Raw genomic sequence first — 21,248 nt, forward strand, 5'->3', positions numbered from 1 at the left:
TGCTTTCCCTTTCGCCTCCCTGCATTGTGCCTACATATGCAAATTAACCGCCATCTTGTTGGCAGTTAACTGCCAATCTTAGTTGGCAGTTAATTTGCATATAGCCCTGATTAGCCAATGAAAAGGGTAGCATCATACGCCAATTACAATTTTTCTCTTTTATTAGTGTAGATGTGTATATATATGTATAATAATTATTATTATTAAAACAAGAATCTGGGTTTTCCCCATGAAGCTGAGTGGGGGGAAAGGAGTTTTGGTGTATGGTCCCTTGCAATTTTAAGTCACAGTTCCCTTCTCAAAATGCAGCTCTGTGCCCAGCTGGGAAATGTGAATGATGAATTGGGAGGCTGAAGCTAGAGTTTCCCCATTCACCGGGCTCAGTTCCAAATTCAGTGAGTGATGTATTCCTTCCCTTTATATCAGGACTGAGGTTGGAGCTGACCTTGCAGTTTTTCTAGGTACCTGCAAGAATACTGAGGAGATGGGGAGGGCTACATTTGAGGGTTGGGAGGCACCCAGAAAGCAATGTGCTTGTGTGAATAAAAATGTGTGAGAGTGCCCTCGGTGGCCCTGGATCTGTCTCTGCTTCTACAGTATTGGGACAAAACGGACCCAGGGACACCCCTTCTTCCTGCCTCCGGCCACTCTCCAGCGTCTCATCCAGTCACCACCTTCTGAACCACCTCCAAGACCAGCCAACACACTGGGGGGTTTTTCTACCTTAACTCCTTATTGCTGAACAGCCATGAGCTCCCAAATTCGTCAGATCGGTCAGAAATTCCACCGAGGTGGGGGCTGGGGTCCCCCGCCGGGCCAACCTGCATCTGCGGGCCTCCCACACCCACCTCTCTCTGGGCTCCTGTCCCCCCCCCACACACACAATGTGGTTGGAGGGCGGGGCCGCTTCTTCCAGGAGTCGGTGGAAAAGAAGTGCGAGGGCGCTGAGCATCTCTTAAAGATGCAAAACCAGCGAGGTGGCCGCTTTCTCTCCAGGTCGTGCTGAAGCCTCCCCACAGTGAGTGGGTGAAACTCAGGCCGCCATGGAAGCCGCCCTGGCCTTGGAGAGGAACCTGCAGGCCCTGGGTTCTGTCCGCACAGTCACAAGACCCTCAGCTCTGTGACTTCCTGCAGAACTGCTTCCTGGATGATCAGGTGAAACTCATCAAGATGAGTGACCACCTGACTAACATCTGCAGGCTTCCACTCCTAGGCTTGGCTGGGCAGTATCTCTTTGAAAGGCCCACCTTTAAGCACAACCAGAAGCCTTTGGAACACAGAGGCCTTTGGGGGGCCCCTCTGCATTCCCCTGGTGTCTGGCTTTTGCCTGAGCCTCTCCCTGAAACTACTAGCCATTCTTTTAACCACCCTGAAGCCCTCTCCCATGCATTTGACCAAATGGAAACAATATAGCTTTTTGCAACAACAACAAATAATAATAATAATGTGTGTGGGGTTCCTTTGTGTGAGTGTAAATATTGTGTGGGACTGAAACTTGTATGTTCAGTGACCCTGAGGTGTCACATAGAAGATTCATTCTGTGGCTGCACAGCCAGTATAACTAAATAGAAACTGAAATGAAGATTTTGTGTGTCCTAGTATATTTGCATGTTAAATAATAATAATATAGTAGCAGTAAATAAAAATGTAATTGGATAAAACTGAATTCTGAAAGATGAAAATACTAAGCCAATTTAAAATTTATCAAACTTCTAAACCATAGATAGGATTAATGACAATCAATTTTTTTGCTTTGTTCTTTTTTGGGGGGAGTTTGAAAATAGTAGGAATTTTGATATCCTAAAGAAATGAGGGTGTTTGTATATTATTTACTTTATTGAAGACAAAAAGCTGTTTGAAATTTTCATAGAAAGTCTAGGCTAGAGAAATATGTAGCCTTACTTTTAAGCCTGGAGGAACCACACATGTAGCCAAACTAACATGTGTATCTAAATGTATACAGATTTTACTTTTGGGGGCAATTTATTCACATTTAGCTGAAAACTCATTGGGTTTTCATTACTTTGAACAGAAATGTATTCTGGCATTAATGAGAGTATGAAAACTCCTTAGGATGTCATCTTTCCAATATTATTAAAATATTAGCTGTCTGAAAAATTTTGTTGGTGGATATCTCTGTGCTAGAGTGGTAGTCAGCAATTGTATGACAGTTGGAAGAGAGTTGGAGTTCAATGTTGGGAATATTGGAACCTTCTCATTTTGTAATGAAAGATTGTTTTTAAAGCTCATGGAAACATTTACATTTGTACAAACTTCCTACCTATCGACTATATGTCATATGTAATTGTGTGTGGGCTTATGAAAGAGGAAAAAAATTATACATCAGTCTATTTTGTCTTTCTGTTAACTTATACAAATACTCAGTTCTGCTCCTAGACCTGGGTAAGAGAGGCCCCTGCCTTGGGTCCCTCATCTGGAATGCCCACTTTGCCTTGCTCTCTAGCCAAGGAGTCTTATAGGGCCAAGTTAGCATCCTTCTACAACCCAGAGTTCACTGCTGGATAGCAGTTGATTCAGGGAAATGTAAAAGCTAAGGCTTGGGAACTGGTAGATAGGAAATCATTGTTTAATTTGGAAGAGGCCAATACACAGCATTCAGTGATTGTCATTAATCCTGTGATTTTCTTTTTTTTTTTTTTTACATAGCTGCTGCCATCTTGAGTAAAGTAAATCCGTCTGTGGACCCTTGTCATAATTTCTTCCGGTTTGCTTGTGATGGCTGGATAAACAGCAATCCGATTCCTGAAGATATGCCAAGCTATGGGGTTTATCCTTGGCTGAGACATAATGTGGACCTCAAGTTGAAGGGTAAGTTTCTACTGGGAATGGTGACACGCTTTACAGAGATCAGTATTTGACCAAAAAAAAATACCATAATTTCCCTATTCACTTTTTAGCTATACTGAATTCATGTTCAAGATTTTTAAAAATGGAAGCTTGGGAGGAAAGTTGTGGAATTCCAATCTCCCCGATCTCAATACAAGCTTGAGTCATTATGTTCATGTTTCACAGTAGTAATTTCTGCTGCTGAAGGACAAATAGCATCTGATTGAGACTGGGAGCAAAGGAATAGTTAATGCAAACCATGTTATATCAATGTACTTATTTGTCTGTTGTGTTCAGAGCAAACTTTATCACTTGCTCATTGTGTCCTAGATTTTTATGGCTTACAAAATATACTTGACACCTCATCGTTTTTAGACATCACTTTTGAGAACTCTGGATGACCTTTGTGTTTGTCATATTGTTCCTGTTAACTTCTAACTTGGCTCTGGGGAGACTGTCTTTTCTCCCATGGCCTCTCTTGCAACGACAAGATCACACACACGTACTCACATGTGCGTACATGCACATACTCACATAGGTGTGTGTGCACACACCCTTCAAAAGTTGAAAATGTCTTTTGCCAGAGGATCTTCTGTTTGCAATGGATCTAATTTTTAGGCTGAGCTATTGGAGACCGCCACTTCAGGAGGGAAATTGGTAGATTTCAAAGCCAGATAAGTTCGGTGTTTTGAGAAGGCAAAAATAATGTGTTTTTTTTTCCTCTTTGTGGTAACTGTTAGTTATGCCATATAACTTGCATTCATTTACACCTACAAAGAATTTCTGAGCACTTACAGGGATCATTATTTTCCTTTCTTCCCCAACTCTTTTTTTCCAAGATTTTAAATATATGAAAATCAAATATGTACCAATTTATAGATATACTATAACCAAAACATGGTAAAATAGATAACTGTTATCAATTATAAGGGAAAACATGCTTAAATGTCACTAGCTATAGATCATATGTAGGCAGGGGAGGGTGTGTAGGAAGAGATCAACCAATGAACTTGAATGCATATATGCATAACGCGTGGACACAGACAGCGGGGAGGTGAGGGCCTGGGTGGGGCCGGGGGAGGATGGGAGCGGGCTGGAAGAGGTTTATGGGGGCGGGGCGGAAAGGAGGACCTATGTAATACTTTCAACAATAAAAATTAAAAAAATAAATCATATGAACTTACATTTTCTACTAAGAGACCCAAACTTAGTCGTCATAAATTATAAATGAGAATTTTCAAGAATGTCAGAGGTTTACCCCAACCCAACAGGTGAAATTCCCATACTATGCAACCATAAATAAGACTTAAAGGAATGAATTTACTAATACTTATTTCCCTGTAAGATATTACCTCAGGTTGGTCCATCACTTTCCAATCTTGCCTATTTCCTGTTTCCCTTCTGTGGCTTTCTAAATCCAATCACGTGTGCAGAAATATCACTGAAGAATAAGAGAAAGACAAGATTTCCAGATAGATGCTCCTTTTACATTACTTACAATAAAAAGATTTCCATCTTCAGGGCATGAAACAGTTATAGTTATTTAAAGAACTTTTTGGAGATGTCTTAATGTAAAAATTAAAATCAGTATTGATTGTTTTATTTGAGGAGGATAGTGTATACAGGCTTCTTTAAAATTCATAGAAATAAGAATAAATTGTTCAGAGCAGTACTGGAGTTTTTTGTTTGCTTACTTCTTTTAAAAATGAAAAATTTCATTTCCAAGCTTAGATGGGAAATAGAAAAGAGCAAAAATAACATGCAAAAGGAAAGAAGAAAGCCCCCTATAAGCCTACCCCAAGGAGTAGCTGCTGATGAAGCAATTGGGTATATATCTTTCCAGGATTTTTTTTCTTGTGTAATTACATATGCATAACCATCACACACCCATATACTTAAAAATTAACTGATATGCATACTGTTCTGTCACCTTTAAAAATGATATATTTTTCATAGACATGGATTATGTAAGAGATATTTTTTCCTGTTACAAATAACACTATAATAAATATCCATATGTACACACCTTTATGTCCTTTCCTAAATATATCTTTAGTATAAGTTCCCAGAAATGCACTTGCTATGTTGAAAGAGTATTCATAGTTTAAATTTTGATTCATATAGTTGAATCTCTGTTTAGAAAGTAATTTCTAGGTCTTTACATATTGTTTTGCTGTTTGACATGATAACTTTTCTCCATCGACTTTTTGTGTGTGTGGTATAAAGTAGGGGTCAGCAAACTGTGACCAGTGGGCCAGATCCGGCCCACTGCCTATTTTTGTAAATAAAGTTTTATTGGAAGACAGATATATCCATTCATTTCTGTATTATCTATGGCTGCTTCTGCATGACAGTTAAATAGTTGCTACAGAGGCCATATGGCCTTCAAACCCTAAAATATTTACTCTCTGAACCTTATGGAAAAAGTTTGCCAACTTGCGATGTCTGGCATAAAGGTTTGATATACTGTATTGGATCTGATTAAAACTTTATTAATTAATCGCTTTTTGTGGCTTCTCTGGGGTCTTTTGGAGAGGTTATCATAAAATTAAGAAGTAATTATAATTTCCTTTTACTATGTTGCCTAGAGTCTCCAGAACAGAGTTGAATAATAGCAATGATAATAGGTATATTTTTCATATTTCTAGCTTGGGTAGTAATGTCTCTAGTATTCCCCCTCAAATATATTTTTTCTTGTAATAGGCAGTCTTCTTTATTCTGTTCTGTTATTTCTAGTTTACAAAAAGGAGTTGTGAAAGAAATACCTCTCTTTCCTATTTATCAAGAAAGTCAGATGAAATATCTCTTAAATTCTCTAGATTTTCTCATGCTGACTTTACCTTATAAACCTGAAATCAACCCTATCTGTGAATGATTTATTATTTTCTTTTAAGGAATTATTAGACTTGAATAAGCTATTATTTGTTTTTTACGTTTGTGTCTATATTTATGATTCACGCCGGTCCATGGATTTTTATGTGCTAGGTTTGTCCAATTCTGTTATTAAAATTGTGCTGGCTTTGTGAAACAAAATGGGAGGCTTCTCATATATTTCTGTGCTCTGGGGAAGACAACCAAATAAATCGCAAGTTATTCTGTGACAAGCACTGTAAAGGGTGAATTAAAAAATTGATCACAGGCTCTTGTTTCAAGTGCCAATAGGAGACCAAATGGTGGAGTAGTGTCTCTTTTTAAATTGGTATAATCTTGTACCAGACTATGTGTTTGAAATATAAAATGTGTATTACTTTTTTAAACTTTTAAACTTTGAGGTAATTCACATTTACGGAAAAGTTGAAAGAATAGCACAAGGAACTCCAATATACTCTTCACCCAGATTCCCTGATTGCTACCATTTTGCTATATTTGTTTTATAATATTCTGTCATTGTCTCTATAAATGTGTAGATATTGTTTATTCTGTTTATATCAATGCATTTATATATAGTGAGAAAATATATCTATAAATGTATAGACATTGATATACAGATAGACTTATAGATATATTTTTCTGAACTCTTACAAGTATGTTGCACATGAGTATTCTTAAAGTGCATAATAGAGCTTTTCAAATGTCAGATGTGGCTACAATCTTATTTTTTTAAACACTAGATCTTTAAATTCTATCTATATATCTTTATATATTCTATATCTATGTATCTACATATCTCTCACTGTATCTGCTCATTCATCCAAGCATCCAGGCAATAGAAGCTCATTGTACACCAACTATAAATGAATAACAAGAAGAAACATACTTCAAATCCCATCACCTAGCTATAATTTTTAACTGCAAATATACATATAAAATTATATGTGTAACTTAAAAGGAATCATATAATATGTTCTCTTTTTATAATCTGCTCTTTTTACTTGATATTTATATGTTAACACCTTTTCATGTAAATAAAAATAGATCTATAACATCATTTGCCATGAATGCTTTTTATGGATACACTAGAGGCCTGGTGCATGAAATTCTGTGCACTTGGAGGGAGGGTCCCTCAGCCCGGCCTGTGTGTGCCCTTTTGTAGTCCAGGAGCCCTTGGGGGATGTTCATTAGTCCGACATCCTTAGCACTGCTGAGGAGGTGGGAGAGGCTCCCACCACTGCTGCTGCACTCGCCAGCTGTGAGCCTGGCTTCTGGCTGAGTAGCGCTCCCCCTGTGGGAGCACACTGACCACCAGGGGGCAGCTCCTGTGTTGAGCGTCTGCCCCCTGGTGGTCAGTGCACGTCATAGTGACTGGTCGTTCTGCCGTTTGGTCAATTTGCATATTAGCCTTTTATTATATAAGATTACAGTTTATTTAAGCCAGGGGTGGGGAACCATTTTTCTACCAGGTGCCATTTGGGTACTTATAACATCATTTGTGGGCCATGCAAAATCATCAACTTAAAAATTAGCCTGCTATATTTGGTCAAATATTTAATTAGCTCATCCCTAATGCCTTGGCAGGACCAGACTAAATGATTTTGCAGGCCGTATATGGCCCACAGGCCGGACATTCCTCACCCCTGATTAAGCAATTCCTATGATGCCACTTAGATTGTTTACAATTTTTTTTTCCCTTACTGTAAGCTACTCAGAGCATGAGTTTTGAAGCCACAGAACTGGATTTGAATCCTGGTTCCCTTTCATTTCTCTTCTGTGTCACTTTTGGTTAATTACTTATCTCAGCTAGCTCAAGTTTTCTTATCTTTCAAGTGGAGATAACAATACCCAATTCATGGGGTTTGTGAGGACTAAAGGAGATGACCCATATAAATTATCCAGTCCAGTTCCTTTCATATAGCAGGCCCTTAAATATTTGTCCTTTGCTCCTCAGTTTTATCTCAAAGATAGTTCTGAGTCTCTCAAAGTAATGTCTATGAAACCCTTAAGTATTATTCTGGTCTTATCCTTTGTAAATATCATGTGCTTTCAAAAATATTGAATACTGTCTAGATATTTTTTTCTCACCCTCGATAAAGAGAACACCCAAAAATAAAATGCAATACTACCAATCAAAAGAAAACCATTTTCTTATGTCTGATAGAGAACACACAGATATGGCTATCCAATTTGTGAAATAAAATGGATTTGACAGACCTGGCTGATGAAAAATTGCCCTCTATTGAAGTCAGCAACCTGGCTTTGTGAATTTTTTCTTTAAATGGCGTATAAGACTCAGATTTCTACTTGGAAAATAAAATAATTTCTTGTTCTCTTCAAGAATCAGGATTTTATTTAAAAAAGGCTGAATATAGTCATGTGTTTAAATGTCTTAAAATTTCCTTCCTACAAAACCTCCCAAATTTGTCTTTATGTGACCATGGAGATGACACAGCACGCATTGCTTATGAACGAGCAGATGAAAATGTTGCAAATGAGCACTTATGAAACATGAGGCAATGAGTGAGATAGAACACTTGTGTCAAACAGAAGACAGATGACTCAAGGTAGGGCCAGCTCATCTCTATTATGGAATAACAATCTTTGCCAATATTTTGTAAAGAAATGCAGTATATTATTATGTTCAAGCACAGACAGCGTCAGTGGAACAATAAAGCGAAGTAGGGGCAATGCATTAATGAGCAGAGAAAGATGATTGTGATTCATAGATCAGTTGTTTATTTGTAAATACTTGCTGGTTGAGATCCAAATGATTCTCATAATTAAATAACCCTCTATAATCTTTTTTTCTCCCTACAAATAATCCTAGCCAAACCAACTTTTACAGATAAAACTTCAGTTCAGCTCCAGTAAAGTGATTTGATAATTAGGAAGATCAGATTATTGAAGATACAGTTAACAGTGGCGTTTCCTCATACCGTGAACATAATGTAATGAATTACCAATCTAAGCCTTGATATCATTAAGTTTTTTGAAATAAATGATATAAGACTGGAAAAATCAAAATGGGGATGTGGTGGGGCTATGGTGGTGGGCTTTTTATTCCTGGTGAAAACTCAGGCCCTGTAAGCCTCAGTGAATCTGCTATGCAGACTGGGTGTGCCCTTTTTCTGATCATGGTGGCTCTTTTCCATGTGGCCACACAGGAAGCAAAGATTGCTTGATTATCCACATGTCACCATCACTCTTATATGCACAGAGGGGTCCTACATGAAGGTTTGGGCCTGTATAGAGGACTTTGAGAATGTCAAATGAAATGATTTTACTTGGAAAGATTTTTGTTGTTGTTGTTCACATTTTTCCTAATCTTTCATACACCATCTGAGTTTGGGTGGGGTGGGGATGCATGGAGTTTGAGGAAGAGGAAAGAAGTTGTCAAATTTTAAAAGTGTAGAAATTTCCTGTTAGGAGATATTCACTTCAAATATAGAAATGAATTTCTTCCTGAAGACTGAAGAATGTTCATGTAGCTTTAAGACATGTTCTATTTCTACTGGCTGAAGGAAGTAAAGAGGCCAGCAGAATGGCTACCATGTGTAAAAGCTTGTGTTCTGGTAGTTTTCGCAGTTGGCATTTTAGGTTTTCTTCTTGTGTGTTTTTTCCATCCTCGATATATTTCCTTGTCTTACTTTTTGACTCTTAAATGCTCCAAACATTTGATTTTAAGACATGATCTTAGCCAGATGGATTTCATGTAGTTCTTCTGTCATAATGGTTAATATTACAAATAAGTTGGTTGTGCTTGATAAGAACCAGATCTATTCATTGCATCCATTCTGAGTATGCTCTTTAATTTGGGAGAGATTCATTCACTTTAAATAGAAATGCACAGCATTGTGGACCATATTAATTAATTTATGGACTAAAAATTATTTACTGAGCATTTACTTTTTTCCTGGCAGCAGTTGCTTTCAGTCACAAATGACAAAAACACCTACTCAAGCTGGCTTAAACAATAAGAAAAATTTGCTGGCTTATGTAACCAAAATGCCTAGTGGACTTTAGGTAAGGGTTGATCCAGCAGCTGAACTATGTCATTAAGGATCACTTTCCTTTCTTTCTCTACTCTGATGTCCACCATCTTATGCTCCTAAGTCTGTTTGGTGTAAAGTTCTTGCCATTAGCAACCAGAATTTACACTTTCTCATTCACATCTAGCAAGAGGTATCATGTTAGACATAGGAGGATACAGAAGTACAGAGATTAATAAAGCTTCCAAGATTGTCCTTGTGGAAATGAAAAATCTGCATATCACAAAATGTTTCAATAGGTATGGTAATCAAGACTAGCACTGCACTGTTCACTTATGGTAACCACTAGCCACATGTGGCTTTGAGCACTTGAAATATAGCTGGCTGGAATTGAGATGTGCTGTGAGTGTAAAATACATATCAAATTTCAAAGACTTTGTTTAAAAATATGTGGCATATCTGATTATTTTATAATTACATATTAAAATGATACTATTTTAAGATCTTTTGGGTTAAATAAAATATATTATATATAACCTCACCCTTTTTGCTTATATAAATGCAGCTACAAGAAAATTAAAAATTTCATGTGTGGCTCAGATAATATTTCTATGAGACAGTGCTGCTCTAGAGCCCTGAAGAGGTCATTAGAAAGGTGAGTTATCTTGGAATGAATTCAAATTTATTTCAGTGATAGAGAAGGGTTAGAGAACATCTTTATTAAAAATAACTCCCTATTCCTACCCAGTCTTTCTGACTCCTATTACCTGTAAGTTTGTCCTTTGTGGCATGTATAACCATCTGAAATTATCTTGTTTCTGTACTTTCTTACTTGTTCCATGTTCTCTCTTATGCGTGTCATCCTTCCCTACTCCCCACCTGGCCACCCAGCAGAGGGTAAATTTCCTGAAAGCCAGAATCTTGTCCATTTTGGCTTCATTGTGATCCAGCACACAGCCTAGTGACTGGCACATAGTTGGCGCCGAGTAAATAGTTGTTGAAGAAAGGAGAGAATGATCATGCACTCTGTGTGGCTGGGTGCTGAGGTGGAGTGGCTGGTTGGCTGGAGAGGGAGAAGTGGTTTTCTCATCTCCTCTTCCTCCCCCTCCTCCTGTGCCTGGGATTCTGCATGCTCTCCCAGAAAAGTCCTGAGATATAACCAGAGTTTGGCCCTGACAGGAGGGGAAGGGTAATTGTTAGTTGTTCTCCGTTTGTGTTCTAGGCCTCAGGAAGGGAGGACAGTGAGCCAGTCCAGAGTCCTCCCGGGGCTCCAAGACTCCCTGGTGCTGTGGTCTTGTATAAGTTACAAGGGAAATCAGAGCTCAATGGATGGTGTTCAAGTTCAGTCTCTGAAAAAAAATTGGGGCTCTGCCACTTACTGGCTACGTGACAGTGGGCAGACCATTTCCCTGTGCACCTCAGTTTCTTCTCTGGTTATACTGTTGGACGAATTGACTGAGATGGGCTGAATATCTTCTGCACAGGGCTCAATACTTAGCATCTGTTATTACTGTTAACTTCATGAGGCTTAAATTAATGTTTTAAAAGCACTTGGCACATAATAGATGCTTAAGAAATGTTAGTTTCAAAGCCAAATACAAGTTTTATAACTTGAATTTATAAAAAAACTTTAGAGCATTACTAGAGTAAAATATTGTGATCTAGTTTTTTTTTTTCCCAAAAGTATTACATACTTGTAAATAAGGCAGCTGGTCCTGAAAATGGCAGGCCTACGAGGGAAAACAATAGGTTATGATATTTGTGTGTATTCCTAACTTTTATTGACAGACCGTGGCCATTACCTTGAATCCTGCAAGGTCTTGATAGTCAAATTGGTCAGACAACACACTCCTTGGGGAATGTGAGTTTTAAATCACTCCTACAGCAAAAGAAAGAAGAGGAAAGGGGAGTCAGGGAAAATAAAAAAGAGTGTCATCGTAGGCTGCTCTAGATCCTCTTTAGATGCCATTAAAACAATTACATCTATGCCCCTTTCTTTTCTCATCCCTAGGGGATCCTTAACCAAGGCCCACAGCCCCTCAAGAGGGCGCTTGATAGAATTCAGGAACTTACATGGGGAAAAATGCACCATTATTTTTACTAACCTTTGATGGAACTTTAGCATTTTAATTATGAACTGAAGCAACAAACTCTGATATTATTAGCTGTCACTTTTTTATTGCAAGTCATTGTTATTTTTCTTAAATACAGATGTTACAGGTATCTTAAGATATTATTTACATACATCACCACTTCAAAAATCATAAAGTGGCTAGACCCAATGCTGGATTTTATTTAATGAGTTAATGAAATATCACAAACATGATGTCAAATAGTAAAACAACTGTTTTGTTAACTGTTTCCAAATAACTGGTTTCCTTTATAAATCTGTGTTCCTTTTCTTTTTAAAAAAATATATTTTATTGATTTTTTACAAAGAGGAAGTGGGAGGGATAGAGAGAGTCAGAAACATCGATGAGAGAGAAACATTGATCAGCTGCCTCCTGCACACTCCCTACTGGGTATGTGCCCGCAACCAAGGTACATGCCCACGACGGAATCAAACCGGGGACCCTTGAGTCTGCAGGCCGATGCTCTATCCACTGAGCCAAACCGGTTACAGCTGTGTTCCTTTTCTTATGCACTCATAAACATTATTCTGGGAATGGTCTGTAGGTTTTAAATGCCTGCCCACAGGATGTATGGCACAAAGAAGATTAAGAACCCCCCTCCTACGTAAGGATTGCTGGGGCAAACCTTATGAAGGTATAGTTTTATTTAATTCCAGCCTTTTGCTGCATCCTGTTTTAGGTATTTTGAGTGGAGTTGGCTATTATATGGCCCCATGGGTCCACTCATACCCAATCTTCGAACAGTCCACTGTCTAGAATCCCTAGATAATGAGCACATTACTGACAGTTAATTTGTGTTTATAAGGATATTAAATGGAACCAGAGATTTGTGTTTGGAGATTTGTGCCAAGGCTTGAACTGATTAAGTGCAAACTTTATGGGATTACCTCTACCACGGAATAAATATATTTATAGATGAAATTACTGAGTGTTGCCACATGCCTATGCCCAACTAGAGATGGTACAGTTTTGTTGTGGTGTAATTACAAATATTTGCAAAGAGTGCAAATGATTGAAAATAGTAATGTGCCAAGTAGAGTCTTTATGCATAAGTACATGTTATGTGGTATGTGAAAGAGCTTGCTCATCTTTAAGATAGGGACTCTTGGTTGAGCTTGAAAGGGTAAGGGCATGAGTGGGATTATAAAATTGGAAGTTCTGTGAGTCAAATTCCAAGGAGAAGATCAAATCAATATATCTTGGCTTTGTTGGAAGGAAGGAATGAGCAGGGCTGTTGGTGAGAAATGACAGGAGTGAGATGGGCGGGTGAAGAATGTCAACATCCATTTGTGAGATTTTTGCCTTGCAACAGAGAATGCTGAGCTTGCTGAAAGTGGAGTGACAGTCTAGATATGTTACACATGGAAATACTGACTGAAGAAAAGGATTGGAAAAATAGATGAGGGGGCATTTTTGTAGCATAAATATTGCAACACATTATGAAAAGTTTCCTATTAGTTAGCTTGAATGTTGTGGGAAGAAAGACATATTTTACTTTAGAAGATTGCCAACTGGCCCTGGCTCAGTGGTTGAGTGTCCTATGAACCAGGAGGTCATGGTTCAGTTTCCATCAGGGCACATGCCTGGGTTGCGGGCTTGATCCACAATGTAGGGCATGCAGGAAGCAGCCTATCAGTGATTCTCTCTCATCATTGATGTTTCTATCTCTCTCTCTCCCTCTCCCTTCTTCTTTGTAATCAATAAAAAATTATATATATATGTATATATATTTTAAAAAAAGAAGATTGCCAACCGATTTTAGGTTCTTTTGACTAAATATAAGTTCTTTTACATGACTAATGACACAGGATATGTCCATCCTGAGAAAGACATATATACTCCTACAGTGACACTTCTCAGCCTAACTACACCCAGGCCTCATTTTGCATGGTCGGTGTGTATAAGTGTACTTTACTTTGCAGATGTTCAGAGGGTTTGCATATTTTTAAAAATTTATTTTTCAATTACAGTTGCCATACAACATTATATTAGTTTCAGGTATACAGCATAACAATTAGACAGTTATATACCTTACAAAGTTATCACTCCAATAAATCTAGAAGAAGGGTGACTTGTTTTTAGAAAGCCACTCCCTAAAAAAGGTAGACTGTTTGGAAAGGGAAGAAAAATCCTAGCTGGCTTTGGTGGTAACAGTTCAGAGGCAAATGCACCTGAGCGTTGGTGTAATGACTTCTGAAGCTCCTCCAAGTCCTCATGTATTCTTTTTTTAAATCCACACCCAAGGATATTTTTCCATTGAATTTTTTAAGAGAGAGTGGAAGAGAGAGGGAAAGACAGAGAAATATCGATGTGAGAGAAATACATCGATTGTTTGCCTCCTGCACGAGCCCCAACCAGGGCCCTGGCGGGGGAGGAGCCTGCAACTGAGGTATCTGCCCTTGACAGGAATTGAGCCTGTGACCCTTCGGTCCGCAGGCCGACTCTCTATCCACTGAGCCAAACTGGCTAGGGCCCCATGTATTCTTGCTGTTGGTTGTCAGAAGCTAGAATAATAATGGAGCTGAGAATATGGGATTTTTGCAGGAGTTTCCAAGCATCATCTAGATTTCATACCAGAAACAAGAGGACTCAGATTTCTTGGGCCTTGAAACCTGCATCTTAGAGAACTGGCTCAAATATTTACCTTGACTATACTTCTGATTGGTCAGTGGCAAAACTCAGGCATTAGAACAATTAAAAAGATGGTTGCACATGAAAATGCATGGCAAGACTGAATTGAAAATTTCATCCTTGCACTTTCAAACTCGCTGATGAGATAGATGTCTTTAGCTATCCTCTCACCCTCAATTCTGACAACTTTTCAATTGCATCTTGAAGTTGTATATGGGTTGAGCATCTTTACAATGTGGCAAAATTCTCATTTCTCTCCCAATTTACTGCTAATGGGGGAATTTCTACTCATTATTGTGAAGTGAGCCTTTAGTAGATTCCAAAGAAAATTCGTAAGTGAATGTATCACACTGAATAGGGCCTAACAGGCGAGGCCCTTTATAGAGATGCCCTTATTGAATAATAGCCTTAATTACTATTTGTTGAACTCTCTAAATGGCACTCTCAATAAGCCTAAAGTATGTAAGATTTATCCACATTTTGCAAAGGGGGAAATAAAGGCAACCAAGCAGTACAATAACCAGCCCGGAATCACATAGCTAATAGGTAATGGAGCTAGGATTAGAATTCACACAGTTGACCCTTAGTGCCTGGTTAAAACCCTGACAACTAAGAAGGTGGTTTATCCCATTTTATAGTTGTGGAAGCTGAGGCTTAAAGAACTTAAGTAATTCCCTTAGTTCCACACAGCTAGTGAACTATAAAGGCAGCTTCCAGAGCAGTGTTGTCCAAGAGAAATGTGAGTCACAAATGCAAGAGACATGTCATTTCACATATTTCCGAATAGCCACATTAAAAAAAATAAAAAGGAAACAACTCAAATTATTTATTTTAGCTAACCTGACATATCCAAAATACTTTCATTCACACTCTCAATATAAAAAAATTATTCACAAGGCATTTTACATTCTTTCTTTCCTACTAAGTCTTTGAAATCCGATACTCATCTTATACTTGCAACACATCTCTGTGTGGAACAACCACTTGGTGGACCAACCACATTTCAAGTGCCCAATAGCCCTATGTGACTACTGGCTTCTGTATTAGACAGGGTAGTTCTAGAACAGTGCTTCTAAACCTTGGTTGCCTATTGGAATCACTGGGGAGTTTTAAAAACACAGATGCCTGGGTCTTATCTGCAGAGGTTCTGATGTAATTGGTCTGGCTGTGGCCTGGGCTTCTGGATTTTTGATAACAACCTTCCCCAGGCAATTCTAATAGGCAGCCAAGTTTGCGAACCTATTCAAGGATGATGCCAAAACTAATTTGGTGGAGAACTCTAGCCACCATTCATTTGAAAAGATTCTGTGAGTTTTCTGAAATGAGAATCATTCAAAATAACCACTCTGGTAATATGCTTTTCTAGTTGACATTAAATGATGCCAGACAATGCCCTAGCTAATTTATGACTTCCTCTTAATTTACATTTGCCAACATTTTTGCCGAGTCCCAGGATAATGTAAAAAAAGAAAAGATTTATTCCCTCTGCCCCCTCTGGATCTACACACTGGTCCGGATACACACAAGTACAAGTAAATTAAGACATAAAATTATATTATTTTAATTGAGGGCAAAGGTGCTGATGTCAGTCTGGAACCTTTGAGCTGTGGAGAAGAGGAAGTTGGGGTTTGAAAGCTGCAGGTCGTTGCCAGAGTGAAACTTGTCAAGTGGGGAATGCGTGGGAAATGCTGGGTGAGGAAAGGAGGCAATTGTGGCTCCAGCTGAGGTCTGAAGGCTGCATAGCCCACGGTGTGGCAGGGCGCCCACGAAGCTACTCTCTCCAAAGGCCTCACACCACCTTCCCACTTGGCCAAACTTGTGTTTCTGCCCTGAGACCTGATATTCAGGAATTCAAAGTCTCATCTCACCCGGAGGTTCCGTTGTCCTTAAAATGCTTTTGGAGTCATTTGGACTAATTTTTATAATGCTTTCTTTGATTCAAATCCAAACATAGCTTTAGTATTCTGGACACATTATTTTCCAGAAAGAAAAATACGTGGTCTTCTGTAGTGGTAGCACTATAGTTACATGCAGTTTTCTTGGTTAACTTTTATTTGATTTAAAATTAAGCCAGAGAACACGCAATGCTGTGTCATCCATAGCCTTAACTAAATTAATACCACATTTTATCAAATCAAAAATACTGTCAACTGTAAGATGTACCATTATTTCATGTATCTAGGAAAGACTAAGTTATTACACAATGCTTTCTTATCACTTGAGATTTTAATTTTATTTTCATCGAAAGGGTTATATAGTAATATAATTAAAATGGAAAATGCAAGCCAAAGAGATTGGTTAAGGTATTCCTAAAACTTCTTCATAGTCTTTTTTGATTTCACATCATCAGTGCACTTTTCTCACAAAAATATTGTTTTCTTTTCATCAACAACAGCAGTGATTCAGCACTTCTTTAAAAAGTGCTCCCAATTGTTTCAGGGATTTTCCTCCAAGACTGACTTTTTGGATATGCAATAAGTTTGCATTTCGTTGCCAAATTGTGGTGAAATCTTTCTGCAGATATTTTAAGTGACAATTTACTAGCCATGCAACCGACTCATTTGAAGTGCTAACTGTAAAACTGCTAGTTAAGGTCATGCATGGGCAGGCAATGGCCACTACATCATGACTGTGCCTGGATGACAGTTTTAAGATGGATTCCAATTTCAGAGATGTGCAGATGTGAAACAAATGTGCTTCATAGAATTGAGGAAATATGGTATGTAAATTGTATTTCCGATAATCCAGGCTCCCCATCTGCTTGTCACATCCATCTTGTTTTTTGTGCTTTAAACAGTTTTAATGAGATGTGTGTGATGTTTCCTCCTCAGCATACCTAGGCTTTAATGTTCAATGGGATATAAGCTACTCCCCCACCCCCCTTCCTTCTTCTCCAATTTGCAGCTACAAAGCTGTACTCTAATACCGTTCTTCCCAACCTTTAATGTATATACAGATCACCTGGGAATCTTATTAAAATGCAGATTCTGATTCAGTAGGTCTGAGAAGGAACCTGAGTGTCTGCATTTCTAGTACGTTTTCAGGTGGTGCCCACCCTGCTGTTCTGGTGACCACACACTGAGTAGCCCAGGCCTTGCTACATCTAAGGACACAGTATATCACTGAAGTAATTCTGCACCTTCCCCAAGTGCATGAGTTTAGTTTTTCCTCGGTTTCTGTTATTATTTTGATGAAGACCTATATATTGTAAATGTCATTGTACTGGGTAAATACAAAGATTTCGTAGGATAAAAAGAAAATAATTTTGTATTATGGTACAGGGAGAGATATTTCTCCCCTTGATTTGCTTTCTGAAAGATTTGTTCATTTCATTTTCCCTCAAAAAACTTGGGCAACTTGAATTTGTTAGGAAATCTGCATGTAATTGCAGATTAATAACCTACCCATTAATACCACATTAGTTCTTTGTGATTAATAGCATCTGTGTGAATGCTTAATGAATTAGTAATGAAGGACTATTTACTTTAAAGTGTCAAGAGAACATTCCATGTTAAAAAAGGCACTACCCATAACAGGAAAATTAATTATATGCTGGTTAGATAATAGCTTGTCACAGGCAAGATATGTTTGTTTGGAAAGCCTTATTGGTGTTGATATTTGCACTATGAAAGATACTTTCTAAAACATGCATGGACCTTTTAGTTTATAAAATGAGACGGGAATTTTTATCAACAATTAAGATAAATGCAGGAACGTATGTTTATGAGAGAGAGAAGTGCGCGTGCGCACGCGCGCACACACACACACAAATATGTGCTAGTGTTTTCACAAGTTTACCTGTGTCCTTAACCAGAGACTTCCTGTAGTGACCATTTATATTATTCTAAATTGAACTGTTTCTATTACCTGCTGTCTATTCTGAATTCATAAATCCACTTCCTCAAGACCTAAATGATTTTTGTTACTAATTTTATTCCTTTAGCATATCATTTGTTTTCTCAATGGTTCTTCACTTTAATTCTGTGATGTCGGCCATCGTTGTTTATTTCTATCTTTGCCCTACATCCGAGGAAGTGAAGGTCAAGGAAATTATGTGACTTGCCCAAACCAGTCCAGCCATATCATTTGTCCCCCACAGATTATGGGTCTAACAATTCAAATGTCTCCCATTTTAACCCAGGCGGAAAGAGCTACATGAGCAGAGTCTATGTCTAGCTGGTGCCTTTGAGGAAACCCAAGAAGGCCAGTGAGACTGGAGCTCAGAGTTAGAAGAGAAAAGGGACAAAAGATAAAACTAAAGAGAAAGGAGGGGCCAGAGTATGCAGGCCTTGTAGGTCATGTAAAGATTTTAGCCTCTGTCCTTAGGCAATGGGAAGCCATTTGTAAATGTCATGTCAAGGGCCTCTGTGAGTGATGTGCTTTTCCAGAGCACACTGGCTGCATGTGGAGAATGGCTTGGAGGAGGGAGTTGATGTATTGAGACCAAGTCAGAAGGCCCCATCATGCTGTTCTGTTCTCTAGCTTGAGATCCAGACAAAGGTAGAGTTTGTTTTCCTTGTTACAGAAATCCCCAAGCATTATTGGGTATCCTTTTCTCTCTTTTCGCCCCAGTTCAGCAATGAAGGGTCATTGACTCATCTCTGTAGCTCCTGGGTTTTTTTTAAACTTAGGTGCTTTGCCAAACACCCCCAGACACCCAGCAGAAGCCTTTACGGAAGCCACAGCAGCAGCCAGTGGGTGTAGAAGTTAGCTCTCGGCTCACTGGCTCTTTTGCCCTTTGGGTCCTCCAGTTGTGTCGAAGGTGCTTTTGCTTCCCCTCTTTTGGAGAAGAGGATTCTGGGTAGAGAAGGAAAGAGAGCCCAGTTCCCAATCCCTCACTGTCAGAAACCCAATTTTAGAGGAACAACATCCCTCCACCACACACTGTGGTTTGAACAGCCAAGAATAGAACCTTTGCTGCTCTCACCTCCTCTTGGGAGTGAAAAGGTGGGAGTGAAAACAGGGGTTAGTTGGGAAGTGGCTTTTTAAACCTATGTTTACAGTATTTTGATGCCGCTGTCATAGATGAGGGGAGGAATTGTGAAGTCTGCAGCTCAGATTTTTTGGGATTTCAGGGATGCAGTATTTATCCCACTCTTCCTCCTCATAGGGTGTGGTATAGGCTGGGATTGAAAATAGCTGCTCTGTGTTGTTTTTTTTCCTCCACTTTAGGAATCTTCCTGGCATAGTGCTACCCCCCCCCCTTGAACAAGTAAATTGACCATCATCTCAAACCCCTATTGCATTTATCTTTGAGGAAGGTAAAGAACTTTTTATATCCTACCTATGAGTGAAATCATATGGTTCTTATCATTTTCCATCTGACTTATTTTATTTCACTTAGCACAATACTGTTAAGATCCATCCATGTTGTTGCAAATGGCAGTATTTCATCATTTTTGAAAGTAACAATCAAACCAACCAAACTCATAGACACAGACAACAATATGGGATTACCAGAGGGAAGAGGGAATAGGGGAAGGTAGAAGAAGGTAAAGGGGGGATAAATAGTGATGGAAGGATAATTGACTTGGGGTTGTGGACACACAATGCAATATACAGAAGATGTATTATAGAATTATACACCTGAAACTTACATAATGTTATTAATCATGTTACCCCAATAAATTTAATAAAAAAAGGGAACTTTTTAAAGCTGGGTTTTGTGGGATTGAGGAACTAAATTAGACCTAAATGGGCCAATGTAAGGAAAGTGTTCCAGAATAAAAAAAAAGTAGTGATCTCCTTAAAGATTGTTGACATTGAACTAAAATGGAGCTGCAGAGTGAAAGCAGCAAAGAAAGGACAAAAGCTCCTTAATTTGACCTTAGGTTGGGTAGAGAATGGGGGAGGAGGGAATCTGGGCTGGTGATGTGTCCTGGGATCACAGGCATGAAAAAGAACTGGTGATAATTATCAACTATATCTTAATAAAGTTGGGGAAAGGAGGGCTCATGAGTACTGTTGCTTTAAAGTAGGGGTTCTCAAAGTGTGTTCCCTTGATCTGTAGCATTGACATTACCTAGGAGTTTGTTAGAAATGCAAATTCCTGGGTGCTACCCGGACCTATTGAATCAGGTATTCTGGTGGAAAAGACCCAAGACTGATTTTTTTAAATCCTCACCCGAGTTGCCCTGACTGGTTTGGCTCAGTGGATAGAGCGTCGGCCTGTGGACTCAAGAGTCCCGGGTTCGATTCTGGTCAAGGGCATGTACCTTGGTTGCAGGCACATCCCCAGTGGGGGGTATGCAGGAGGCAGCTGATCGACATATATTAAAAAAAAAAAAAAATCCTCGCCCGAGGATATTTTTTCCATTGAATTTTAGAGAGAGTGGAAGGGAGGAAGGATCGGGTGGAGAGAGGAAGAAAGAGAAAAACATTGATGTGAGAAGAGAGACACATTGATTGGTTGCCTCCCAAATGCACCCTGACTGGGGCCAGGAATAGAATCTGCATCCCATTCATTCCCTTGACCAGGAATCAAACCCGAGACCCTTTGGTGTGCGAGCCAATGCTCTAACCACTGACAACCACTGGCCAGGACCCAACAGTGTGTTTTAACAAGCCCTTTTGATGATACTGATGCTGCATGCTCAAGTTTGGAATCCACTGGTTTAGACTAGGGCAGTGGTCGGCAAACTCATTAGTCAACAGAGCCAAATATCAACAGTACAACGATTGAAATTTCTTTTGAGAGCCAAATTTTTTAAACTTAAACTATATAGCCGAAACCGGTTTGGCTCAGTGGATAGAGCGTCGGCCTGCGGACTGAAAG

The 21,248-nt window shown here is 38.9% G+C and overlaps 1 protein-coding gene across 1 annotated transcript in view; it reads left to right on the top strand.

The window, feature by feature from the left end:
- Positions 1 to 21,248, top strand: part of PHEX (phosphate regulating endopeptidase homolog, X-linked) — a 201,391-nt gene that overhangs the window by 8,919 nt on the left and 171,224 nt on the right. Inside the window, exon 3 of the mRNA XM_006752997.2 lies at positions 2,668 to 2,829. Coding sequence (XP_006753060.1) covers positions 2,668 to 2,829 — 162 coding nt within the window. The remainder of the gene's footprint in view (positions 1 to 2,667; positions 2,830 to 21,248) is intronic.

Source organism: Myotis davidii, unplaced genomic scaffold, assembly GCF_000327345.1.
Source record: "Myotis davidii unplaced genomic scaffold, ASM32734v1 scaffold930, whole genome shotgun sequence".
Lineage (NCBI taxonomy): Eukaryota > Metazoa > Chordata > Mammalia > Chiroptera > Vespertilionidae > Myotis > Myotis davidii.